The sequence below is a fragment of the Homalodisca vitripennis genome, chromosome 4 (assembly GCF_021130785.1).
Source record: "Homalodisca vitripennis isolate AUS2020 chromosome 4, UT_GWSS_2.1, whole genome shotgun sequence".
Classification (NCBI taxonomy): Eukaryota; Metazoa; Arthropoda; class Insecta; order Hemiptera; family Cicadellidae; genus Homalodisca; species Homalodisca vitripennis.
In genome coordinates this window covers 201143794-201169797 of record NC_060210.1, presented here as the reverse complement: position 1 = coordinate 201169797, position 26004 = coordinate 201143794, and the positions used below count along the sequence as shown (strand labels likewise).

The following is a 26004-nucleotide window of genomic DNA, read 5'->3' as shown; positions in this document are numbered from 1 at the left end:
TCTTACATTACTATTTGCAGGGAATTGTTACAATACCCTTTGCAGGGAATTCTTACAATACCCTTTGCAGGGACTTCTTACAATACCCTTTGCAGGGAATTCTTAAAATACTCTTTGCAGGGAATTGTTACAATGCCCTTTGCAGGGAATTCTTACAATACCCTCTGCAGGGAATTCTTACAATACCCTTTGCAGGGAATTCTTATAATACTCTTTGCAGGGAATTGTTACAATACCCTTTGCAGGGAATTCTTACAATACTCTTTGCAGGGAATTCTTACAATACCCTTTGCAGGGAATTCTTACATTACTATTTGCAGGGAATTGTTACAATACCCTTTGCAGGGAATTCTTACAATACCCTTTGCAGGGAATTCTTACAATACTCTTTGCAGGGAATTGTTACAATGCCCTTTGCAGGGAATTCTTACAATACCCTTTGCAGGGAATTCTTACAATACTCTTTGCAGGGAATTCTTACAATACTCTTTGCAGGGAATTGTTACAATACCCTTTGCAGGGAATTCTTACAATACCCTTTGCAGGGAATTCTTACAATACTCTTTGCAGGGAATTGTTACAATACCCTTTGCAGGGAATTCTTACAATACTCTTTTCAGGGAATTGTTACAATACCCTTTGCAGGGAATTCTTACAATACTCTTTGCAGGGAATTCTTGCAATACCCTTTGCAGGGAATTCTTACAATACTCTTTGCAGGGAATTGTTACAATACTGAGGCCACCGGCTCAGGTAGCTGATGTCTCACTGTTGAATGACAAAGAAGCGTATTACAAGCGTAGCGAGTACAATAATCAATATGGGCGTACAGTCACGTGACCGTGGAGGAATATTGCATTTGGTATCGTATATACGAATACGTATTTCCTCTTGAATATTTTTAACGTATAATTATTTCACCTCTATTCGTTTTTTGTATATTAGAGGCATTCAGATTATATAGTTTAATGTTGGTGATGTCAGTTTCAAGTGTTTTATCCAAGCATACGTTCTTGACAATGACGTCATAGTGACCGCGAATCGTCCGACTAACAAACACTCAGTGACGGTATCAAAGCGTGGTTTAATGTTCATATTTTATTGTCCTTATCAGCGTAGCTATAGAGCTATAGCGTGCATTCAACGCGAATGTTGAGTTTAGCTCCAGTTCACCTTCCTCTTAGTGCAGCGTCTGAAATCTCGATTGCTCCGCAGTGTTTAGAGTTCGTGTCTAAAACATCGCAGTGCACTCAATTGTGCAGCTGATGAGACAATGAGAACACACCTTCACTAAGATTGCACTATATTTTCTAGTCTGGGTGTCTCTGATGTAGAAACTATGTAAAGAATTCATCCTCAGCTTCTTTGCCATCGACTTTGTTGTCTCTCTTCAGACGAACATGACTCCAGATTCCAGACGTCAAGTCTGTGACAATGTCAGATTCCAGACGCTGCACTAAGAGGAAGCTGTACTGGAGCCAAACCCAACATTCCTATCTTTGCCAGGCTTAGAGGCTGTTGTTCCTGCCCAATATCAACCACTTCTACAATCCTTGTCATATAGTGAAAAATAATTTGAATTGCCTACGCATAAATGAGAGGAATACAAATAATATTCCTACGGCAAATCAAATTGAATTAAATTGCCTTTGTACTATAAGAAAGATACTTGATGCTGCATGTTTTCTGATGTCCCATTTATTTGCGCTCTTCATGTTATACTCCAATATGATTAAATTACAATAAATACCAAACTATACGTGTGAAACTCTTGTTTAAGAATCTGTCACAATTACGCATTATTAGTCCAATTAAGATGTAGATTTTGTTCACCAAAAAATTTGTTCACTATTTCGAAAATTCCTCCGGGCTTACGCCTCACTGGTTTCTTAATGATGCGAAAAATCTTATTTTGAGTAGCGAAATATTAATTGAAAGAACCAGTGTTAAATGTAATCAACTGTTTTGTGTAAACATTGTAGTATAACACCACAACCAAATCAAATGTTTAATTAATTTAACCACTACTTACAAATTTGTTTACACTTATAGTCTAGAAAGCTTGATAGTTACAACACTTTTTATTTCAACCTTGTCTGCAGCCGTTATTGAGCACAGAGTAAAGAACACATCCAGATAAACAAATTAAAAGTTTTAAAATAAACTTTTAACTGTACATTTTAGCAAATGTTAAGTGTGCAATGCTTGGTCATTAGTGTAATGTAGATATCAAAGACAAAGTTAATAACTGGTATTTTATTTTTATTTTACATTTAAAGACTGTTTTAAACTCCGTCTTAGTCATTTTTTGACATGAGTAGCCTTCTCAGACCTGCTTCTTAATCAGGGTAACAAAGGAATCTCGATTGTGTCACCAGAAATATCGTAGATTGGAAGTAAATTAGAATGGCCGGAGATAGGCCCTTTATGACCGAAGTAGGCTTCTCAGACCTGTGTATGAAGTCTACAAGATTTCTATATCGGGGAAACGAGGCAAAACTAAGTATGACACAAAAATACTAAGATAGGAGTAAAATAAAATACCCATAAATGTACACTTTTGGACATGTTTTCTTGGTCATGGCAACAAAACAAACTCTAAATTGGCGTCGAAAATATAAATCACTCGAAACAGAGTACTACTCCTATACGTGCAAAGTCTGCGAAATTGCGTGCGAAGCCGCGGGTAACTGCTAGTTCATGATAAAAGCAAAACGAAAACGTTTCACAACAAAGTTCCTTGGAGGAAACTGTGTCTTTTGTTGAACACATGCTTTCCAAAGTTGAGAGCGGTAGTTTATAAACCTCTTCCTCATGTTCAATACAATAATCTGATAACTATTTTCCATACAATAAGATTAGTTAAATACGAGTAGAAACCAAACTTAGGCTAACCTGAAGACTCGACACAGTAAGGAGAAGTTCTGCAGAAGTTCCGTCGTCGTTATTCTAGACTCTAGACTGAGCTGACTGAGTGAGCCTCACACTGCAGGTCGCGCTGGACTGACACAGTGTGAGTGTACAAGTTCTCGGTCTCTATGGCAACTGGTGGGGTAGGCTCATGTGTGGAGGGGGAGAGACAGCTGCTACATTGTTGAGACGGTGTTACGTCATAGCAACCTCACCTCTCCCCAGCCTGTTCGCAGATTATCCATCAAATACGCTCACAGCTACTGTCTTCGTAAAGAAAATCATAGGCGTCATCAATTCCATACCTTCGTCTTAACTTCAGGTAGATAGAAGTGGATCGGTTTATAAATTAATTCAGTGAAAGTATATAGTATATTGGGATTGGCATTGAATGAATTTTTCTAGAAAAGTCCTGAGATGATAAAGTAGTTGGAGAACACGATGTTATCACAGCACTGGTCTTCGTGGCAGAGGTTGAAGTTGATGGCTTCATTCTCTTCTGTAAGACCGGTTTGTCACCTGCAAGGTATTATACGTATCAGACAGCTAACGCAGAGTAGGTGTGAGGTAAGGATGTTATCACAGCACTGGTCTTCGTGGGCAGAGGTTGAAGTTGATGGCTTCATTCTCTTCAGTAAGACCGGTTGTCACCTGCAAGGTATTATACGTATCAGACAGCTAACGCAGAGTAGGTGTGAGGTAAGGATGTTATCACAGCACTGGTCTTTCGTGGCAGAGGTTGAAGTTGATGGCTTCATTCTCTTCAGTAAGACCGGTTGTCACCTGCAAGGTATTATACGTATCAGGACAGCTAACGCAGAGTAGGTGTGAGGTAAGGATGTTATCACAGCACTGGTCTTCGTGGCAGAGGTTGAAGTTGATGGCTTCATTCTCTTCTGTAAGACCGGTTGTCACCTGCAAGGTATTATACGTAATCAGACAGCTACGCAGAGTAGGTGTGAGGTAAGGATGTTATCACAGCACTGGTCTTCGTGGCAGAGGTTGAAGTTGATGGCTTCATTCTCTTCAGTAAGACCGGTTGTCACCTGCAAGGTATTATACGTATCAGACAGCTAACGCAGAGTAGGTGTGAGGTAAGGATGTTATCACAGCACTGGTCTTCGTGGCAGAGGTTGAAGTTGATGGCTTCATTCTCTTCTGTAAGACCGGTTGTCACCTGCAAGGTATTATACGTATCAGACAGCTAACGCAGAGTAGGTGTGAGGTAAGGATGTTATCACTCACTGGTCTTCGTGCAGAGGTTGAAGTTGATGGCTTCATTCTCTTCAGTAAGACCGGTTGTCACCTGCAAGGTATTATACGTATCAGACAGCTAAACGCAGAGTAGGTGTGAGGTAAGGATGTTTATCACAGCACTGGTCTTCGTGGCAGAGGTTGAAGTTGATGGCTTCATTCTCTTCAGTAAAGACCGGTTGTCACCTGCAAGGTATTATACGTATCAGACAGCTAACGCAGAGTAGGTGTGAGGTAAGGATGTTATCACAGCACTGGTCTTCGTGGCAGAGGTTGAAGTTGATGGCTTCATTCTCTTCTGTAAGACCGGTTGTCCACCTGCAAGGTATTATACGTATCAGACAGCTAACGCAGAGTAGGTGTGAGGTAAGGATGTTATCACAGCACTGGTCTTCGTGGCAGGAGGTTGAAGTTGATGGCTTCATTCTCTTCAGTAAGACCGGTTGTCACCTGCAAGGTATTATACGTATCAGACAGCTAACGCAGAGTAGGTGTGAGGTAAGGATGTTATCACAGCACTGGTCTTCGTGGCAGAGGTTGAAGTTGATGGCTTCATTCTCTTCAGTAAGACCGGTTGTCACCTGCAAGGTATTATACGTATCAGACAGCTAAACGCAGAGTAGGTGTGAGGTAAGGATGTTATCACAGCACTGGTCTTCGTGGCAGAGGTTGAAGTTGATGGCTTCATTCTCTTCAGTAAGACCGGTTGTCACCTGCAAGGTATTATACGTATCAGACAGCTAACGCAGAGTAGGTGTGAGGTAAGGATGTTATCACAGCACTGGTCTTCGTGGCAGAGGTTGAAGTTGATGGCTTCATTCTCTTCAGTAAGACCGGTTGTCACCTGCAAGGTATTATACGTATCAGACAGCTAACGCAGAGTAGGTGTGAGGTAAGGATGTTATCACAGCACTGGTCTTCGTGGCAGAGGTTGAAGTTGATGGCTTCATTCTCTTCAGTAAGACCGGTTGTCACCTGCAAGGTATTATACGTATCAGACAGCTAACGCAGAGTAGGTGTGAGGTAAGGATTCATATCAGATACGAACCCAAGGGCTGTAACACCGTGGACAAAGCCCCTCTTCTTACACTAACACCGAAGAAAGCCTATCGGAATGCCTCTTCGTTGCCATCACCCCACGGGAACTATCACCACAAATGTTTCTGAAGTGTCATAAATCTAGTCAAATCACGTCGGCTTAGTAAGAGTAAAGTAGTAATCTTGTGGCTACCATCTTGATATGTCAAATTTTATATGTGTTATTATTATTTGCACAACACTGATTATACCATAACTCTAAGTGGATTTCATCTTGATATAAAGCAGCACTTTCAAATGTTTATAAAGTCATTGCAATATCTGGACACTCACAGGATATCCAAGAGCCGTATGTTATTAAATGAACTGCTAATGTTGAGATAACAGAGTAAAAGGAACAAACTGGTCGATCTTCTGGTTACTGTGGAGGACGTCGTTAGAGCAGGCAGGGCTCAGAGCTACCTTGGTGTAGGAGTTTGTCGTGCCCAGGGCTGGATTTAAATATGGGCTGGATGGGATAAAGCTCAGGGCGGCAAAATTCAGGGGGCGGCAAATTTTGTTAAAAAGTAAAAAATAAAGGATTCCAAAAATAACTGCAACTATAAGAAGCGTAACTTTAATGTTGACTATTCAACCTATTTTATTTGAGATTTATTACAAGCTCAGTGTGGCCGCCGCGGTAACAAGGTAAGCCTACATGGTTGGGGGGGAGAGGGGGAGGGCGGAAAATTGTGGATAACCCAGGGGCGGCAAATCTTCAAATCCGCCTTTGGTTGTGCCTGAATTTAAGGGAGTCCGCTTTGATTGGTTCAGGGTGAAAGAGGGTAGCCTCCCTTCCTTCCGAAATGACACGAATTAGTTAGTGGCCGATATCCCTGCTCCTTATATAGACACTATTGGATCTCGACAGGTGGAGGACTGGACCTCTAATCCTCTATCCTTACTTATCCTGGACGTTCTGCTACTCATAAATCTTTATAGAAAGTATTAAGTGCAGGGAGGGAGTTTCCTCAACATCTTCTACTAAGTAAAGAAGGAAGACAAATTTAATAACGTCAAATGATATTTGATTATACATCTGACACTGTGCAAGTATTAAAACATGTTTATTATCATCCGTGGACCGAGGAATTGAAAATACTTATTTATCATTTAAAAACTTAAATAGTCTTAAGCAATGCATAGAATATAAGTAACGTGTAACCTAACATTCTTTCTTCATAGCACAACGGCAACCTCGCAATGAATATGCTCTCCATCCCAATGAATTACTCATCAGAAAGCATACACCAAACACAGCATCTATTCTGTCAGCAGAGATGCTGTCGCTGTCTGCGGATCTCCGTCGGACGCACAAATGCTTTCTTCTGTGTCAACACATTCCTATCATTCACTTCCCTTTCATTTCGCAATAACAGTTATTTTTGTACTTAAATGTATAAAAATGTTATTTATTTGTCAACGGATAATTCGTGTATAAATTCCATTAATCATTGCATTAACGCCAAAATTTCAAAACCCATACTTTAATTTACAACACTAAACTTACTTAAACCAAGGAAACGTTTCAATACGCAATACAACTTTTAATTCAATAAATTATTATTATTATGATTATTACAGTAAAGATTTTATATCATTACAAAGATAATTAAATCTCATCCATTCTTGACTGAATACCCAGTTGCAATTCAAGATGTAACGTTTTAAATCAATATTATAAAAATAAATATACTAACTTTTACGGTATCACTTCATAGCTTTAATTCCCGAAAACTCTGTATCAACTAGATTTATAAAGTTAACCACCGGTTTCACCACAGATCTATGTTTCCATAGACATCGATCATCTAAATTTCCAGAGCAAAGAACGGGAATCGAACATGCTCTGTCAGGCTGATAGACCATCTAGACTGGAATGAGTGTTCCACGTCCGAGTGTCTTAGTTGTGGTGTGGCGTAACTAACACGTTGTCGTTAAAGATATCGGTACTAGTTGAAATACTGACACTTTAACGTTCCTTCACTTATATTTTGTGTTTACCAGACACGAAGCTGTGTACCATAGGAAGATCGAATGATCTAGAAGCTGCTGACAACCGAGGTCAGGTGTCTCTGCAGCGTCGAGTTGTCTGATACGATTTGACGGAAGAGGAACTTTCCGTTCCTTAATCAGGCAACGGCAAAAAGCTCGTTTTATCGTTGCATCATTTCTGCTCGATGCAGTGTAAAGTCATACAATCCAAATTACAGCAGACATCTTCCGTGAAAACGTCTTGTCGGGTTGAGTGGAGAGCAAGTAAACACATACTCGCACACGCGCGTGTATAGTTTTTCCAGATATTTTTTTCCATTTCGCTGCGTGGTGTAATATTCCGCTTACTAGATCACATATCTCTGGGATGTGCCGAGAATGTGCTGTACTGCGGATCGGTTAGCTCCTCACATAAAACTTGTTCCTTTGTCGGTAATGACGGCCGAGGTGCAACAAAAGCTTATTCAATTTCTTGCCACAATTCAAGTCTGCTTGTTTGCAGGAAGTGATTCCAGTTTTCGATCTTTTTATAAGAGTTTCTTGTTTACCGTAATAGTTTCAAGGTGATTCAAAAACGAGGATTTGTTGGAAATATTACAGTTTGAAATAATCCGTAACATGTATTTTTGTTCGTTCTGCACAAGATCGGTATATTTACAGAGTTTGTGTCTGTGTGTCTGTAGACATAAATGAAATTAGAGGTTTAAGACAAGGTTTAATTGGACAAAGTGCTTGTGAAACGCATTTATGATTTGGTCGTGGAGGCATTCTGGAAGAATATAACTTTTTTTGTATAAACGCCATCAACAATTATTCAACTATCAAGAGACCAGATTCTAAAAGTATCATGTCACTAATGTGAGATAGGTATGTGTTAAGTATGTGTACACTATTTGCAGGGTATAAATTATTATTTTTTAATTTAATTTACACTTGTTTTATTAAATATTTTAATATTTTTAACAGGAGTTATTCATCATAACGCATGTGTCATATATGACAGACATTAATGGTAAGGAGAAGCTGAAGTTGTGATCTCGGCTCAGTACTATTTTACTAGATAGTAAGAACGAATTATAGGTGTACAAATTGCAGTGTCATTCATGAACAAAACATGCCTGTAGTAGACCCCGACTATAGAGATGACTAATACACTGTCGTGACCACCAAATGGTCGACACTATGAGGAGCTGACATGTGACATGTAATGTACGTATGTAGGGTCGCCGCCTCGCCCCAGCATAACCGAATATAAGTGTACAAATGGCAGTGTCCATTCATGAACAAAACATTGCCTGTAGTAGTACCCCGACTATAGAGATGACTAACACTGTAACGTGACCACCAAATGGTCGACACTATGAGGAACTGACATGTGACATGTAATGTACGTATGTAGGGTCGCCGCCTCGCCCCAGCATAACCGAATATAAGTGTACAAATGGCAGTGCCATTCATGAACAAAACATTGCCTGTAGTAGACCCCGCATGTAGAGATGACTAATACTGTCACGTGACCACCAAATGGTCGACACTATGAGGAGCTGACATGTGACATGTAATGTACGTATGTAGGGTCGCCGCCTCGCCCCAGCATAACCGAATATAAGTGTACAAATGGCAGTGTCATTCATGAACAAAACATTGCCTGTAGTAGACCCCGCATGTAGAGATGACTAATACTGTCACGTGACCACCAAATGGTCAACACTATGAGGAGCTGACATGTGACATGTAATGTACGTATGTAGGGTCGCCGCCTCGCCCCAGCATAACCGAATATAAGTGTACAAATGGCAGTGTCATTCATGAACAAAACATTGCCTGTAGTAGACCCCGCATGTAGAGATGACTAATACTGTCACGTGACCACCAAATGGTCGACACTATGAGGAGCTGACATGTGACATGTAATGTACGTATGTAGGGTCGCCGCCTCGCCCCAGCATAACCGAATATAAGTGTACAAATGGCAGTGTCATTCATGAACAAAACATTGCCTGTAGTAGACCCCGCATGTAGAGATGACTAATACTGTCACGTGACCACCAAATGGTCGACACTATGAGGAGCTGACATGTGACATGTAATGTACGTATGTAGGGTCGCCGCCTCGCCCCAGCATAACCGAATATAAGTGTACAAATGGCAGTGTCATTCATGAACAAAACATTGCCTGTAGTAGACCCCGCATGTAGAGATGACTAATACTGTCACGTGACCACCAAATGGTCGACACTATGAGGAGCTGACATGTGACATGTAATGTACGTATGTAGGGTCGCCGCCTCGCCCCAGCATAACCGAATATAAGTGTACAAATGGCAGTGTCATTCATGAACAAAACATTGCCTGTAGTAGACCCCGCATGTAGAGATGACTAATACTGTCACGTGACCACCAAATGGTCGACACTATGAGGAGCTGACATGTGACATGTAATGTACGTATGTAGGGTCGCCGCCTCGCCCCAGCATAACCGAATATAAGTGTACAAATGGCAGTGTCATTCATGAACAAAACATTGCCTGTAGTAGACCCCGCATGTAGAGATGACTAATACTGTCACGTGACCACCAAATGGTCGACACTATGAGGAGCTGACATGTGACATGTAATGTACGTATGTAGGGTCGCCGCCTCGCCCCAGCATAACCGAATATAAGTGTACAAATGGCAGTGTCATTCATGAACAAAACATTGCCTGTAGTAGACCCCGCATGTAGAGATGACTAATACTGTCACGTGACCACCAAATGGTCGACACTATGAGGAGCTGACATGTGACATGTAATGTACGTATGTAGGGTCGCCGCCTCGCCCCAGCATAACCGAATATAAGTGTACAAATGGCAGTGTCATTCATGAACAAAACATTGCCTGTAGTAGACCCCGCATGTAGAGATGACTAATACTGTCACGTGACCACCAAATGGTCAACACTATGAGGAGCTGACATGTGACATGTAATGTACGTATGTAGGGTCGCCGCCTCGCCCCAGCATAACCGAATATAAGTGTACAAATGGCAGTGTCATTCATGAACAAAACATTGCCTGTAGTAGACCCCGACTACAGAGATGACTAATACTGTCACGTGACCACCAAATGGTCGACACTATGAGGAGCTGACATGTGACATGTAATGTACGTATGTAGGGTCGCCGCCTCGCCCCAGCATAACCGAATATAAGTGTACAAATGGCAGTGTCATTCATGAACAAAACATTGCCTGTAGTAGACCCCGACTATAGAGATGACTAATACTGTCACGTGACCACCAAATGGTCGACACTATGAGGAGCTGACATGTGACATGTAATGTACGTATGTAGGGTCGCCGCCTCGCCCCAGCATAACCGAATATAAGTGTACAAATGGCAGTGTCATTCATGAACAAAACATTGCCTGTAGTAGACCCCGACTATAGAGATGACTAATACTGTCACGTGACCACCAAATGGTCGACACTATGAGGAGCTGACATGTGACATGTAATGTACGTATGTAGGGTCGCCGCCTCGCCCCAGCATAACCGAATATAAGTGTACAAATTGGATAAACTGCTTGTCAAAGTCCAAGGATCATTTTGGATTGAATGTTTGCTAATAAATAAATCACAATGACAAGGAGATGCAAATTGTACCAGCAGATCGATTTCGCTGCAGAATCGAAATACAACGTTTTTATTTGACAATCTGTCTATATTTTCATCAATTTCTTTTACTTTAGTTTGTATTAGTAAAAAAGCACATTATTATCGCTATTCTAAATCTTTAAACTTTGTTCCTTGAAATATTTGTGAAATTCTTTAAGTTGTAAAATTCTTGTCTTCGGTACATTTCGTTCACGTTCCGTTATCAGTTTTATCACACGAAGATTTTATGACATAAGCTACTATAATGTAATGTACGGAATTACGTAGGCAAGTCGGTGACCGTGATCTTTATATGGTTTGCAAGGTTAAGGTATGATTAATGCCGTAAAGTAATTTACATAAAAGGTTTAATTTAGTTTCTGGCATCTCTCAGTGCTCTTAAGAGCTGACGAACTTGTGTTTTATGAAAGGTTTGAAGCTGATATTAATTTTAGTAAAGTTACTCTGCCTGACGTGGAGAACAAAGATGTCAGGAGAGTCTTCCAGCGGGTTTCTTGGACTTCTTTTAGTCTAAAAACTAGATTATTCTCTCCACACTGACCCCTTGGCAAGGAATGAAATACGGTCTGATTTTCCCTTATAATTCTGGTTTACACTGTAACGTCGATACGAATACTGTATAGTAAATTACAATACTAATTTCAAAGTTGTAGGGTGGTGCAAACTTTTACTAGACTGTAATACAAGTGAGAGCCGCGGACATAACAAAACACCGAAATACTGTTGTAATTCTTTAGGTGGAGGAACTGAATTTTTCAAACATTATGTAGCAATGTTGGGAAGGGTTAATTTCATGTAAATGTTAAGTTGTGCTCCAATTCACCTTTCCCTTAGAATGGCAATGGGAATACCTCTTCACTTATATTATACTATAGCTTGTGGTCTTGGTGTCTCTGGCGTTGAAAATATGTAACGAGTTATATTAGATATATAATAAGAGATATATATTAAGTTGTATTAAATACACATAGTGGTAAAATAGTCCCGCGCGGGCTTCATAATTCCCGAACGATTACAGGTAAAGCAATAAATCTTGGTACATCATTACTGCACTTATAAATCTACTTTTTCAAGTAACTACTTTTTTCATGTTGGGGGTGGCCTGCAAGGAATCAGAAGGAAATCCTAAATGAGAGCATAGGTCAAGTATAATATCAAATGACAGGTCTTTGTTACTGTAGTAGATTACAATGCTGCAAATACAGCCTCAAAAGGTTCTCTCTTTAAAAAATTACGCTGGTTTAAAGTTTGAAACATTTACAATGTAGGTACTGTTCTAGGTGGTTTAATATTCTTGTCTTAGCTCAATTTGTGAAAGTTAAATCAATAATACTACACTTAAGAAATAATTTCTGGGTTCATTGAGTCTTCACATCCAATGCATTATGTTCTAGAAGGAGTACGGCAAAACGATTTAATGTAATGTAGCTCAATGTGTACATCATTATAAAGGGATTGTTTAGCAGGGATGAATGATAAAGGGAAAACCCTGGTATCAGTTGTTATAATAGAAAGTTCTTATTTTTAGTTTGAGCCTTTAATCTTACTTGATCTACATCTTACATTACACTTATAAAATAGTTTAGACGACACATACGCCAGCGATTTCTACTCCATTTTCCGTGGTGAGATCCCCGGACCCAACCCCTAACTTTGTGTTCCCCAATCTCTCAATAGTGAGCCACTAATAATCAGAAGAAGTGGGTCAGCAAGAAAGTTCAGCACTATCGCGTCAAGTAACACTCACGTGTGAACACTATTGTCACTTATCATCAACGTCACTACGTGGTGACAACGTTAATCAAACTGTTTATTAGTAGTGGGGAACGTCACCAAGGCTCGCCTGACAGACAAGGTGTCGAACGAGATCGCGACAAAGGTCTAACGACATGATTACCTCGGTACCACCCGCCGTCATCTCTGTCCTGTACCACGTGGTCACTGGGCTAGGGAACGTGGTGTTGCTTGTCCAGGAGCCGAGAGTCAACTTCCATTGTACGACGGCTATCCAGAAAGTAGGTTACGTTTTGATATAAACCAAAAGCAAAGTACAAGAAAAAAATTTGCATTGTATAAATTTGAAAGTGATACTAATATACTGTTTTTCAACATAGTCACCATACAAATTTCGGCACTTATCATAGCGGTGAACTGGCTTTGAAATTCCATCGTTATAAAATTCTGCCGCCTCAGACTTCAACCAGGTAGTCACACCCTCTCGCATTTCTACGTCGTCATCAAAACACTTGTATAATAGCATTTACCCTAATAAACAAATTAGTAGTCAGACGAGGGGTAATTTATGTTTGGGTAAAAAAGAAGCATATCACAAGGGTTAAAAAGATAAAATGGTAATTTTTCTTATATAATATTTCTCTTAGTTTTGAACCCTTAAAACCAACCGTCAGACACTAGCTCACTGTATACAGACCTATTATTTTGCTGAAAGCGGCGACTATTAGACCAAGTTATTTATGTGTCTGATGGTTTGGTTACAAGTGTGTCAGGGAAATAAAAAATTATATGAGAAAAAAATTATCATTTGATATTTTAACCTGTTCGGAAACCTCCCATTCGTCCTTCTCCAACACTACTCCGACTTCTGGCCATTTTCATTCTGAGGAGAAGTTCCTCATCGATTTCAAGAACATATACAGTATGTTGTGCTGTGCTCATACATGCAAAGTGGCTCTCCGCTCCTGGAATATTTTCTGAAACCGAAGTACCTGTGAAAGATAAACATAAATAGCACAGCCTCATCGTCCTTTGGCTACGTTATATTCTGTATCTTACTCTTGCAAACACTCTCCTGATATAACACATATAAATATATGTTTTTTTATAAATTTCAAATGATAAAAATATAAAAGCGAAGTGAAAATTTAAGTTTAAATTCAATGCCAAAATTCTATTATTAAGCATTTTCACTTTATGTTATCATATCTATCCTGACCAAAAACACGAGGTTCTGGTTCAGTTGCAAATTCAGCAATGCTAAATTCATTATACAAAAAAACAAATTTTATTTATTTAGTTTATAAGGATTTCTCTTAAAGTTTTAATTTGTGTTCAACTACTACAATTACCATATGTTAATGTCAGTAAGATACAAAAGATAGGCAGTATTTAATTAGTTTAAACAAACACATAGCTGTCAATCGAACAATCAAAAATATGAATATATGGCAATGTAAATATTGATTCTGCAGCATTTAATAAAAATTACGTTACACAATTAAAATAACTGGAAATGGAATAAACATTTAGAATTTTGCTAGGTAGCAAATATTTTGAAATTAATAGTACTAGTATTAACCTCAATCGGAAACGAGGTAGACCTGCCTTGACAAGCTGTCTAGGTCTCTTCGGTGTGGTATCCGTAGGAAAAGATAAAAAAATCTTTGTACGGTCAGTAGAGTTCGCAACGCAATAAACCAATATTGCAAAAACAAGTTAAAACCTAATAATGATATATTTGAGCAACAATCCTTGTTTCACAATTAACTATAGCCCAATTTCAGTTTACCATGTTCAGCAATTCTTTTGAAAAACGATTAAATGTACAAAACCTTTTTGGAGTGTCCATTATATTTTTTATCATAAGACAAATCCATGTGTCTCTATATTTTTAAAGCTATTCAAAGCTATTGCCTGGTGAAACGTGTGAAATAGTGTAGCGCGGACTGAGGCAGATTTTGCACCAACTAAAATAGTTCTGGGTCTTACTGATGGTTTACTTCTTGTCTTAGTGATCAAGATCAATGCGTGGACACATCGAACGTTGAGTTGTCGTTCCAAACAAAATTAAAAATACCCATTGTTTTACTCTTGGGTTTTCTTGGACCTCATCCTTCCCTGATTTACGTATACAAATTGAATTCTGTCATCCACCATGGAGTACAATTCTATATACGGATAAAAACATTTCTGTTTTAATAACAAATGAAAATAAGATTTGGAAACCTCGTCACTTATGGAACTGAATTGTGGAATTCAGTATTACATTAAAATGGACCTGATGGCAATTAAGATTAAATCAAACGCCATCAATTTCTTCTTTCAACCACAGAAAAATGTAGGAAACCTCCCTTCAGAGAAAACCTCTCAAACGTTCTAGGTTCTAGTCCTTGATAAGACAACTGATACAACTTCTGTGCTAGAATTACCTCTAGTATTGTGCTACTCATCCAGAAAAAATCCCCAGAAATCTTAAAAGGGCTTAATAAATATGCGTAATACACGTATATTTTGTGTATTTAGTCAGTCTTTGGAAAAGTTGAACGAAAATCAAAATACAGTTTTTTGGCTACCAGAATAATTTGAAAGATACGCTATATATTAATGCAAGGAATCTTTCAAGAAGGTGTGGTTATTGACTCTTCCCTGCCTTCATGTGTTTGAGGTAAACGTTTTTATGTGTAAAAATGTACAGATACGGTGATAATTCCGATGTGGCATGGCGATTATTTAATGCATTACAGAGTATAATTGTGAAGAATTCAACAAATACGTAGATTATTACTTATTATTTATTTCTACTTTCCCACTACAAAACTGACAGCAGCAATCGAACGTTTTTAATGGACAAAAGTTAGTAATTAATTTCCTATCGAGCATATAATATATTTTCGTGAATATTTACTATAAGCACTCACAGGAGATCAAGTATTTAAATTGCGAACAATTTTATTAAACTCATGATTTAATCTGACGAAATGTTCAATACAAATCATTGTGAGACAACTTGGGATAACATGAGGTTACTTCTATGAGCCTTAAGGAAGTGAGCCGAACTTGTTTATTTGTAACAGTTACTTGTTGAGTCGTACTTTTTGTTTCTTCGTCTACACACGCTCTCACACGCGCATGTCGTCAAAAATTAAATATTTTATATACAACATACCTAACTTACGTGACAAGAACATTCCTCAAATGTGTGAGCATACATGTTGTTTATAATATTAATTAATTAATTATATTATTATTTTAATAAAACATCTATTATACCAATTTTATAACACAACGAGTACTTGTAACGTTTGCGTATTAACATCATTGTTGCTGAGGTATGGGCTATTATTGTAATTAGTTAAAATAATCTTAACATATGTTTTTTAAAGTATAGAGCAAATTAGCGTCGTGCACGTATTATTTTGATAACAAACATGTGCTTTAGGCTAGGATTCATATTTCCTTCCCAGGCTTGTGTGTTTAAACGTCACCAACTTCATTGCTCACTTTCCTTACAGGAATACACGAGTTACACAACGTTGAAACCATTTTCGTCGTAATTATATACATATTATTTTATTCTGTAGAGTGATTATTCCTAGATCTGCCACATAAAGTTAAAGTATACGCCTTCCATGTTTAAGTTGCAATATAAATTCTTAGACGTTTGGCGTGTCACAGCAACCTATCTGAAGGCGTTATCCTAATGTTATTTATTTGTAAACTTAGCATTGATTCTTATTGTATGCACTAATCTATTAGGTTTTACTGTTTTTAAAATATCATGCCAAATTACCTAATATTTTGCCATAAGCGGACACAACCACACCTACACGGTTTCTCCGTAAGTAACATTTCAACCAGTTCGGTTGTGTAAAGGTCCGTAATCGGGCACTCTTTATCTCTTCATAAATAACAAATATTATTTACTATAATAACTTTATTATATACGTTAATTATAAGTATGTTACAAGATATGTGTGTAACATATTTTGAGACAAAAGCCATCTTTATAAGTCACTTAACAGACCAAAATATATTCATTTAAAAATTAGCAACTCTTTTTGTTGAATATTTGTAGTCTACCTTTCTATTTACTTTTTCACCCACCATTAGTAATATCCTGTCTTACGGGGTCACAAGAAAACTGTTATTATTACAAAATTATTAACCATTTTAAGTTTTAATCCTAAGAATTATTTGAATTTTTTAGACATCTTGGGTTCATCCTGTCTCTTTATGTTAGAGGTTATCCTGTACTGTCGACTCAAATGTGAGTTGGAACGGGGCAGGGATGTCCACCAGTACGGGACTAGAGGCAGGGACAACTTCCGACTCGATCAGCACAGAACGACGGCTTATGGACGCTTACCGTCCCAAGTTGGTGTCAGGCTAATCAACAGGCTCCCTGAGGGTATTAAAAATTTAAACGATCCCAATCAATTTAAAGCTCGACTAAAACACTTCCTGGTGTCAAAGGCATTTTACTCTGTTGATGAGTTCATAATGGGCCGCTAGGATGAAAACATTAGAAATTAATGAAGTCATTCAAGATTATTAACACATTACCCGGTTCTGATATAGATAAATGAAGACCGAATGATATCTTTACGACATGCTGTGTGCTTTATGACATACTGTATTCCATGTTATGACGCATGCAATGCAATTGTAAATATTGTTAATGCAATAAAGAGTATTATTATAATAATAATAATTATTATTATTATTATTATCGTTCGGTCGAATCAATTCAATCTAGAATAAATAATAGTGAAGAAAAGTATAACATATTTTGCATCAGAATATTCTAAATGCAACTAGCGAAGTAGATTAAATAAATGTATTATGTAATTAGTTAAACCTGAAATTGAGATAATATCAGAACATGGTTTCAATAATCAATCCATGCAATATTTAAAAATTCAAAACTATAATCTTATTAGCTCCTACCTCAGTAATAAATTTTAAATGGGGAGGGAGGAGTTGCTGTTTTGACGAAAACCACATTTAAAGTGTTACTCAGTACCTTTCTGTGCAGACAAAGACTTTAAGCTGGCTTTAATATGTGTTAAGAATGGAAATAATACGTTGAATTTTGTCGTAGATCTTTATAAATCAACTCCGGTTGTACTTGACGCATTTTTAACATTAGAATATTGATAACTTTGTACTAGAATAATCTAAATTTATTATAATTGGTGATTATAATATAAATGTCTCAGAAGTGAGTAAACTAAATGTTAAATGTTTCAGGGGCTTATAGAAACTTTTAATTTGACATTGTCCATAGATTCGCCCACACTTGTCACAGCCACCTCATCAACTGTCATTGATAATTTTATATCAAATATAGATAAAATGTACATTTCTAACATTAACACGGCTTTTTCTTATCAAGATTCATAACCAATTTTAATTGGAAATTTGTGTAAACAATTTGATTATGAAAATTGATAATTAAACGAACATTACAACAAAGCAATATCCTGAAATTGAATTATAGCCTTTAGTAACAAGATAACATCGAAGAAATGTAGGATATTTTCAGACTTTGTTTCTTACATTAGGCTACGTTAATTAATGCTGTCCCAGTCAAACTTATACGGTTAGAATATTTGTTTACTTGAGTAAATGGATTACTAAAGGCATCCTTGAATCAAGGAAAAATTGAAAATGTACCACAAATAAGCAAAACCATCTTATGACCAAAATCAAAAACATTTTTAGAATTGTACAAATGAATATACCGTAAGGTAACCAATTATTCAAAGCTTAAATTCAAAAACAAATCTGCAAATAATGAAGGAATTCCAATGTGACTGGTTAAAGAATGGTCAATAAATTGTAGATTTGGTTACGTTATGTTAATTTAGGTTAGATAAGGTTATGTTAGGTTGGGTTAGATTTGTTAAGGTTAAGTTAGGTTAGGTTAGATTCGTTTAGTTTAAGGTAGGTTAGGTTAGATTAGGCTATGTTAAGATTGTGAGAAACGTTTGACTTACAGTCGAGAGATTTAGCATCCATGTCGGTCTATAGAAGAGTAAGGCACATCCAAAAGTTATGTTTTCTCCGTATCTCTTAAGCCGAAGTAGATTACAAGCTCCGGAAGAAGGTGCTTTTTTACTGAAGTAACATAGCCTTCTTAACTGAAATGTATTTTCTTGATCGGGACAATAAGGCAAACTCTACTTTGTGGCGAAAATATAAATCATTCTATCCAGAAGTGCTCATACATGCGTAAAACATGAACATAACAGCCAACCGAAATTTTGCTAACTCTTTGATCCACTTGACTGCAATCACTGAAATAGTACCTATTTGTATACACGCCTATTTTCGTTTTAAAACCATCATAGAGCTCTATCATAAACATTATAAATGCATCAACTAAAAAGACAAGAACTTCGGCTTTATTATTCCAGCACTTATGCCTAACATATTTCAAGTGTTACCAGAATCAATGGAGCCATTCTATCAAACATTGAACATTTGTAGAGAAACTATTTATTTCATTGTTACTTATAACAAAAATATCATGGCGTCAAAGTTCTAAAGTTTTATCATGCTAAAATTGACCAGGAGATTGGAATATCTTATATGAGCATCATTGATCACAGGAGTGTTTGTTATGTACTATAACAAGAATATTTCTATGATGTTCGTCAGGACTAAACTGTGAGCGAAGCAAGAGCTACTATTTCTATATCTAATGGTGCCACAATTCCATGACCCAATTTTTAATAACCTTTTTCCAAATGTAAGTTAGTATTATTTATTTTGGGGATGTGTGTATCTTATGGCATAATTTAAGACTGTTGTACTTAATTGCCATTTGATTACTTAAGCTTACAGCCTCTTCATTATTACCCTTATGAAATACGGTAAAGTTGTTATTATGGTTATTAAATTTGTAATGAAGGCTAATTACGAGTACATAATGTTATTAATACTAAGACTTATTTTTTATTATTATATATTATTTGAATTCCATCCTTTTAAGATGGTGCAATCGAGTTTGAGTTTAGAAAATAGGTTTTTTACGTTAAGTTCACGGCCCTTTAAGATAACCTTCCAGAATACAGAATAAGTAATACAGTAATATTCTTAATACTATAATTGCAATTAAACTCAGTCACTCAATTTCAATTAGGAAATTTAAGCATTTTGTAATCAGACCCAAATAAAATCTGTGTAAGATTAAAATTACGAAATTTGTACAGTATTTACAAATGTTATAGCTTCAGCGATTGACATAACTTAATGATAATAATTTTAATTTCGTTACGAAAACTATAAACATGAAATTTTCTGAAACTATATTTAATTTAAAAATTATTTCCTTTGGACATAACTGAATAAAAACCATTAAAATCCCTGAAGTTATACCTGATTAATATACTGTTCAAAATCCACATGACTTTCCAGTTTTCTTTATTCAGGAAGTTTTTTTAAAGAGCTACGATTTTCGATAAAAAATTATTTTCAAGACCCAAAATTGATATTTGTAAGTGAGATGGAGTATTCTTCTTCATCAACTTTTATTACAAATCACCAAGTTTACACTAGAAAGTGTTCTCTCTCGCAGAGATTAATTAATGACTTCGAAGTTCTTTTTAACATGGATTCTGTAAACACTCGCTGGAAGGAACTTCCTTAACCCTTAGGTCAGATTAATTCGTATTTTCTGAGGGTAAAAACTTACCTTTGCACACGTTGTATACTATGTATTATACAAAATGTTGTGATGTTTATTAGTCAAAAGTGACGTGAAAATATACATTTACTGTCATTCCCGTGTCAACACCTACAACTAAACATTGTCTCACGTTGAATCAACCCTTCCTACCATAGCTACGTTATTTGCAGAAGACTCGGTTGTTCCATCGTGCTTTGTAATCGTTATCGTAGTGCACTCAATGTGCACCTAATGAGACAATGAAAATAACCTCTTTACCTAGATTTCATCTGATTTTGTAATCTAGTTGTCTTTTATGTCCAAACAATGCAAATATTTCAATTTGAATCTCGTTGCAGACTTTTCTGTACCTCTTCAGACGAACATGACTCCAAATTCCAGGAGTCAAGTCTGTGACAGCGTCAGACTTCAGACGCTGCACTAAGAGGAAGGTGAACTGGAGCTAAACTCAACATTCACAGAGTACACAAACATAGCAGCAGGAGTCGCATTATTATTGACAGATGGAGGAGATCCAACCAACATTAGTCAGTGGGTTACTCCAGAGGTTATTTTGTATAGACTTGAGACCTCTTTTACATTTTAAAACCCTTTCAGGGCCAGGACCAAATATGAGATGTTGCAAAATTTTTTCACATATCTATCCCCTTGTGACTAGTCAAAAGTGCCAGGCTAAAATTGGCGATTTTGCAGTCTCTTAGATTAAAATTTATAACTTTTCATAAACATTAGAGAATGACCTAAAATTTGCACCAAATTACTCGTATAGATATATACTATCAACAAAAAAAATATAAAGATGTAGTTTTAAGTAATTTAAAATTTAAAAAAAATAATGTTTTAATGGATTACATAAAAAAAAATTTAATTTTTTAATTTTTTTCGTAAATAATAACTAAAAAAGGAAAAATAATTTTACTGTAGAAAGCTATGTTATTATATTGTACATTTATAAAGGAACAACCATACAAAATTTTGGTGTTATTTCTCTCATAAATAAATTTTTTATGACACATTTTGTATAAATACGCATAATTGTACTTCGCAACAAGTGATAAAGCAACTGACTCTTAACTGCAAGAAACTTAAAATAAATATTCACATTACGGATGTACCGGTAAACAGATGATTGTAGGATCCATAAGCAGTTTCAATACAGTTAAAAACACTATTTACCAAGAAATATTTACACAATTTTATTTGAAATTTATTTACACTTTTTCTATTTACAAATATGCTACTTACAATTTCACTCCCGTGAGATCGCAAATTGTCAGTCATTGTAACTACTACACACAATAGCTAAGCAGGTAACACTACTAATATTTACAACCACAAAATAAAATAATGAAGAAGAATCCAGCATACAATGGTACGATTGCACTAAAGCATAAAGAATTAACAACAATAGATCGAGTCACCTGATAATGTCACGTGACAATTACGAAATAAAAATGCATAGACCTCCAAAATAAAAATTATATTCATATTAAATATCTACAAATATACCAGGGAATAAAAAAACATAAAACTTTAATCATTTGATGTCGTATTTTTTAAAGAAAATTACGAATATCAAGGCGGCAATATATGCGCTTTTCGCGTATGTCACCGACGGCAATATATTGCCGCCTGGCACTTTTCAGACACGATCTATGGCGGCAATATATTGCCGCCTGGCCCGGAAAGGGTTAAACGCCTCTATACTTTTACGTATCTTCTAAGCCAATAATAATAGCCATCCGTTAGTTCAGACACTTAAACTTATTGTCAGGACGCTTACATTTACTCAAAGTAATTAATTTTGCTGAAAATCAGAATATTTGAATCGTTATCCCCTTCATAGGAGTATACAATCTCTCATCAACTCAAGAATCGCGAAAAGCTCCATCAGCAGCTGTGAATGCACCAGAGTGGAATAACAGTAGAGTATAACAGTCAGTCAGGTAAGGTTGGGTTATACGACAATTCTAACAACATTTTCGTGTTTAAACACAGTAATCTTTATTCAAACATTAAAATACTTTCCATAGGAGTTTACTTAAAACTATTATATACATAATTTGGCAATGGTGTGTACAAGCCTTATCAACAATAAATAGCTTAAGTGAGAAACGAATCAAGGTAATGGAACAGTCTATTGTATAGTTACTTGACATCCACTATACATATCGAGTTACAGCGTAAAGTGTCTTAAGGCTAATATTTACAGTATATAGGAAAAATACATACATTATTTACATGTTTTATTGTTTGGTTCAGATCGATTACTTAACCTATGTTAATGTGCCAAGGTTTGCAAAACTGTCGTTTTCGCTAAAAATTCACATTGTTCATTAAAAACTAATTTGTAAAAGCACTTTGCCTTATAGGATTTTCTTAAGTTATTGGAATCTTTGGAGGCATAACTATCACATTAATGGTGGACCACCACATATTCTCCGAGCTCGCTGCGCTCTCCTCGCCTGTCGGAGGTATAGTTACTCTCCTACACTCTCTGCTCCTCTACACCTGACGATCGTTCTCGAAGGCATCGTTTCTGACACCCGCCAGGTTTTTGTTTGTTGTTTCAGTTCCGCTGTGGACAGACAATCAAAGTTATTAATTAACACGTTTAGTATAAATATGTCATTTATGGAATGGTATGTCCCTCGTTATGTGACACTGTGGAACTGTACAGACAGTTTGCTAAATACCTTTATCACATTACAAAGTTATTTATTTTTTTATGTAATTCTTAATTACTTTTTACTTCATAAATGAACATAGCATTAATGTTCTACCTGCATGCGTTTTACTGTCACTGATAACCTCACCAGTCTCTAACATGCACATTGCTATTCCAAGTTCTCTGTGCTCATTTCTATACGAATGATGAAAAGTCCATATATATTTGTGTTTTGTAAAAAACGTCATACACGCGCAGAACAATGAATATATCCATTGTTGTGTAATGCAGCCTAATGTTATCATTCAGGAAAATGTTTAGTTTTAGAATGTATCTATTATTTATCTTTTAGCGTCGTCATTACACCGTTTGACTATTCCCACAGTGTTTGCAATACTTCTTATATTGCAAAACCTGCAATATCCATTAGTCTGTGTTGTGTAGGAATGAATACAGTTGTAGAATTATATAAAATGTCAAAAAACATAATTATGTTAGTTTTGTCTGCATATACAATTAACGTCACAAAACTTACTGACAATATTCTAATAACATTCTAATAACTTTTTTATATTCAATTGTTCATTTTTCTAAGTTTCCAGTTTGTCTTATCACCGAGAAATGCTTGTATTCACTGTACAAAAAACTAACAACAGGCCGAGAAAAAAGTTTCTTGCCACTAACTTCATAACTAAGTCTGAAAATTCGTCATCTGACTTTTACAATTCTTACGTGGCTTTACTGAAAACATGTAAATAGCTCCAGTGTAATAAAAAATAGCCAAACTGATAAATACAATTTGTATTTACAAGCCGTAAGCTTTTTTAATATTTAAATTTTAGTCTTTTACCACCGTTTAAATAACTAATTAATTAACCTTGATCATCCCCAGATGCAAAATCATAGCGTAAATAACAGTAGTATAAATATATACTATGTTATGTAAAAACATTTTCCACCTTAACGCCTGGACTGTAAATACAAGAATACAAAATCTTCTGTTATGGTATTTATCCTTATTTTGTTAAGAACCCAGTGTGTAAAATCTGTGTAATCCACATAATATTGGAAAGGAAAGCCTTAAGTTTATTTTATATATTTCTATTATTTTTTTTTTGTAAATGAAATTGAAATAATATTTATTTTTGTATCAATATTTATTATTTTAGCTTTCATTTTCAATAATCTTTTATGTTTTTTATTATATTTACTAATCGTTTGTAAGTATTCTAAATCCATTTATTTAGTGTTTTTTAATATAATTTACAATTATTTATTATCCTGTATTGTTTTTTGTTTTGATAATTTAATATTGTTTTATTTCTTTTTTTTCATTATTATCGTTAACACTAGTTCGTTTTTTATGTTTTAGAGTTTATTTAATATCATTTAGAAGCTTAAGGAACAATATCATTTTTTTTAGATGCAATCGAGTAAGATCTTTAAAATGTTTAAGTACGGAAAGCTTAAGCAATTTCTCAATCTTGCCTCAGATTTGTTGTTAATGAACTTCACGTACGGTAATTGGATCACTTGACCAATTAATCGCATTACGTCCAAGCATTGCTCAATCAATCAGAGCGCAATCCTGCAATTCTCAATTAATTGGTTTGATTGAATGAACAGGATAAGTACACTGGTATTGATTGCAAGACAAAGGGATGCACATTGCATAGGGAAGCATGGAATATACGCAGTTTCCGCCGATGTAATAATATTAAATTTTATTCCTACAATTATTTCTCACGTACATACATACAGCATGTACTTATTGACGTAAGCGCCTGCAATATCATGTGATACCGCTACAATACACAGCTGCAATGTGTACTAGGCCAGGGAAGTCAAGTGACTCGCATACAGTAACTTGTGCCATGGCAACGACCGTTATGCTAATTGTTACTAATCCAAAATGCTTAATAAAATAATTTTAAAAACCTTTATTATAGTTCATTATAATTTGTAACTATTTATAGTATTAATTTCCAAATTATTTTCAAGTCCTTTTTACCAATAATTTAATGCAATTAAATGTTCTAATTCAAAAACAACACATTCAGCGCCAGGGCATATGACACAATCCATTTAGCACGGGCCATTAGGTTTTTCCATATATTAACGGTCGGGGCCATGTGTATCAAAAATGATACACGCCCCATGTTACCAAGTGGGCCGCGTGTATCATTTCTGATACATACGTCAGTTTCTACTTTGAGCCATACGTATCAAAACTGAGCTCTTCTACAATGCTTTTAACACTATAGACTGAATCTCATGGCCCAGGCCTACCACAGAACCCGGCCAGTTCCGGCCCAGGACGTCAGATTATTGCTTAGATCACAGGTTTCTAATGAAGTACATACACTCTATTTATAAACATTTTTATTATACAAATGTCTATATACGACTGGTAAAATATAAAATGGGTACCTATAAAATAAAAGATCATTAGTTGAGCTGCTAAAATAAAAACTGTAAGTTTTCGTGAATTAAAAAACTAGTGTTTGTTGTTGAAACACGTACGGCACATGTATGGATTTCCTTCGCAAGCGTCACATACCGTGTAAAGATCGTTTGGTCAACCATCAAATTGATTATTTCATCGTCAAGAAAATACAAAAAATAATCAACTGGATTTTTATTTGCTAATTGTGCACTAACCTCTGGATTTATTCCTGCCCGCCCAGTAAAAGCGAATGTTTTTTGCCTTCCTTGGCAATCTTCCCATTTGATGTCCCTTTCTGTTCCAAAAACTGTCAATTTATATTCATGCTCCCTTGCAGTCCTCTTCCTTTTCTTCTCTTTATTTTTTCCCTTTCCTTCTGTTTGACTCTTGATAATTTTCTTCTTCGTCATCGTCATCTCCCTCAAAATCATTATTACCATTATTATCTTCATCTTTTTCACAATAATTCTCTCCCTCTTTATTTTCTTCCTCGCTAGTGTCACCCGTTTTGTCTATTTCATCTTTGTCTTGTTCAGTTTCGTTCTCAGTAACTTTCCTGTTATTAT

At 36.1% G+C, this 26004-nt stretch overlaps 2 protein-coding genes across 4 annotated transcripts in view; both read right to left on the bottom strand.

The window, feature by feature from the left end:
* LOC124360902 (organic cation transporter protein-like) overlaps positions 1-3033 on the bottom strand; it is a 90850-nt gene extending 87817 nt beyond the window's left edge. Inside the window, exon 1 of one of the 2 annotated variants that reach the window (XM_046814892.1) lies at positions 2896-3033. The gene's annotated coding sequence lies outside the window, so the exon portion shown is untranslated. The remainder of the gene's footprint in view (positions 1-2895) is intronic. The other variant, XM_046814893.1, reaches the window with a different exon arrangement.
* A 19270-nt stretch (positions 3034-22303) lies between these two features.
* Positions 22304-26004, bottom strand: part of LOC124360901 (organic cation transporter protein-like) — a 43506-nt gene continuing 39805 nt past the window's right edge. For both annotated transcript variants that reach the window (XM_046814889.1, XM_046814891.1), the window contains one exon: positions 22304-22902. In XM_046814889.1, the coding sequence (XP_046670845.1) occupies positions 22830-22902 (73 nt within the window). In that variant the 3' untranslated portion in view covers positions 22304-22829. The remainder of the gene's footprint in view (positions 22903-26004) is intronic.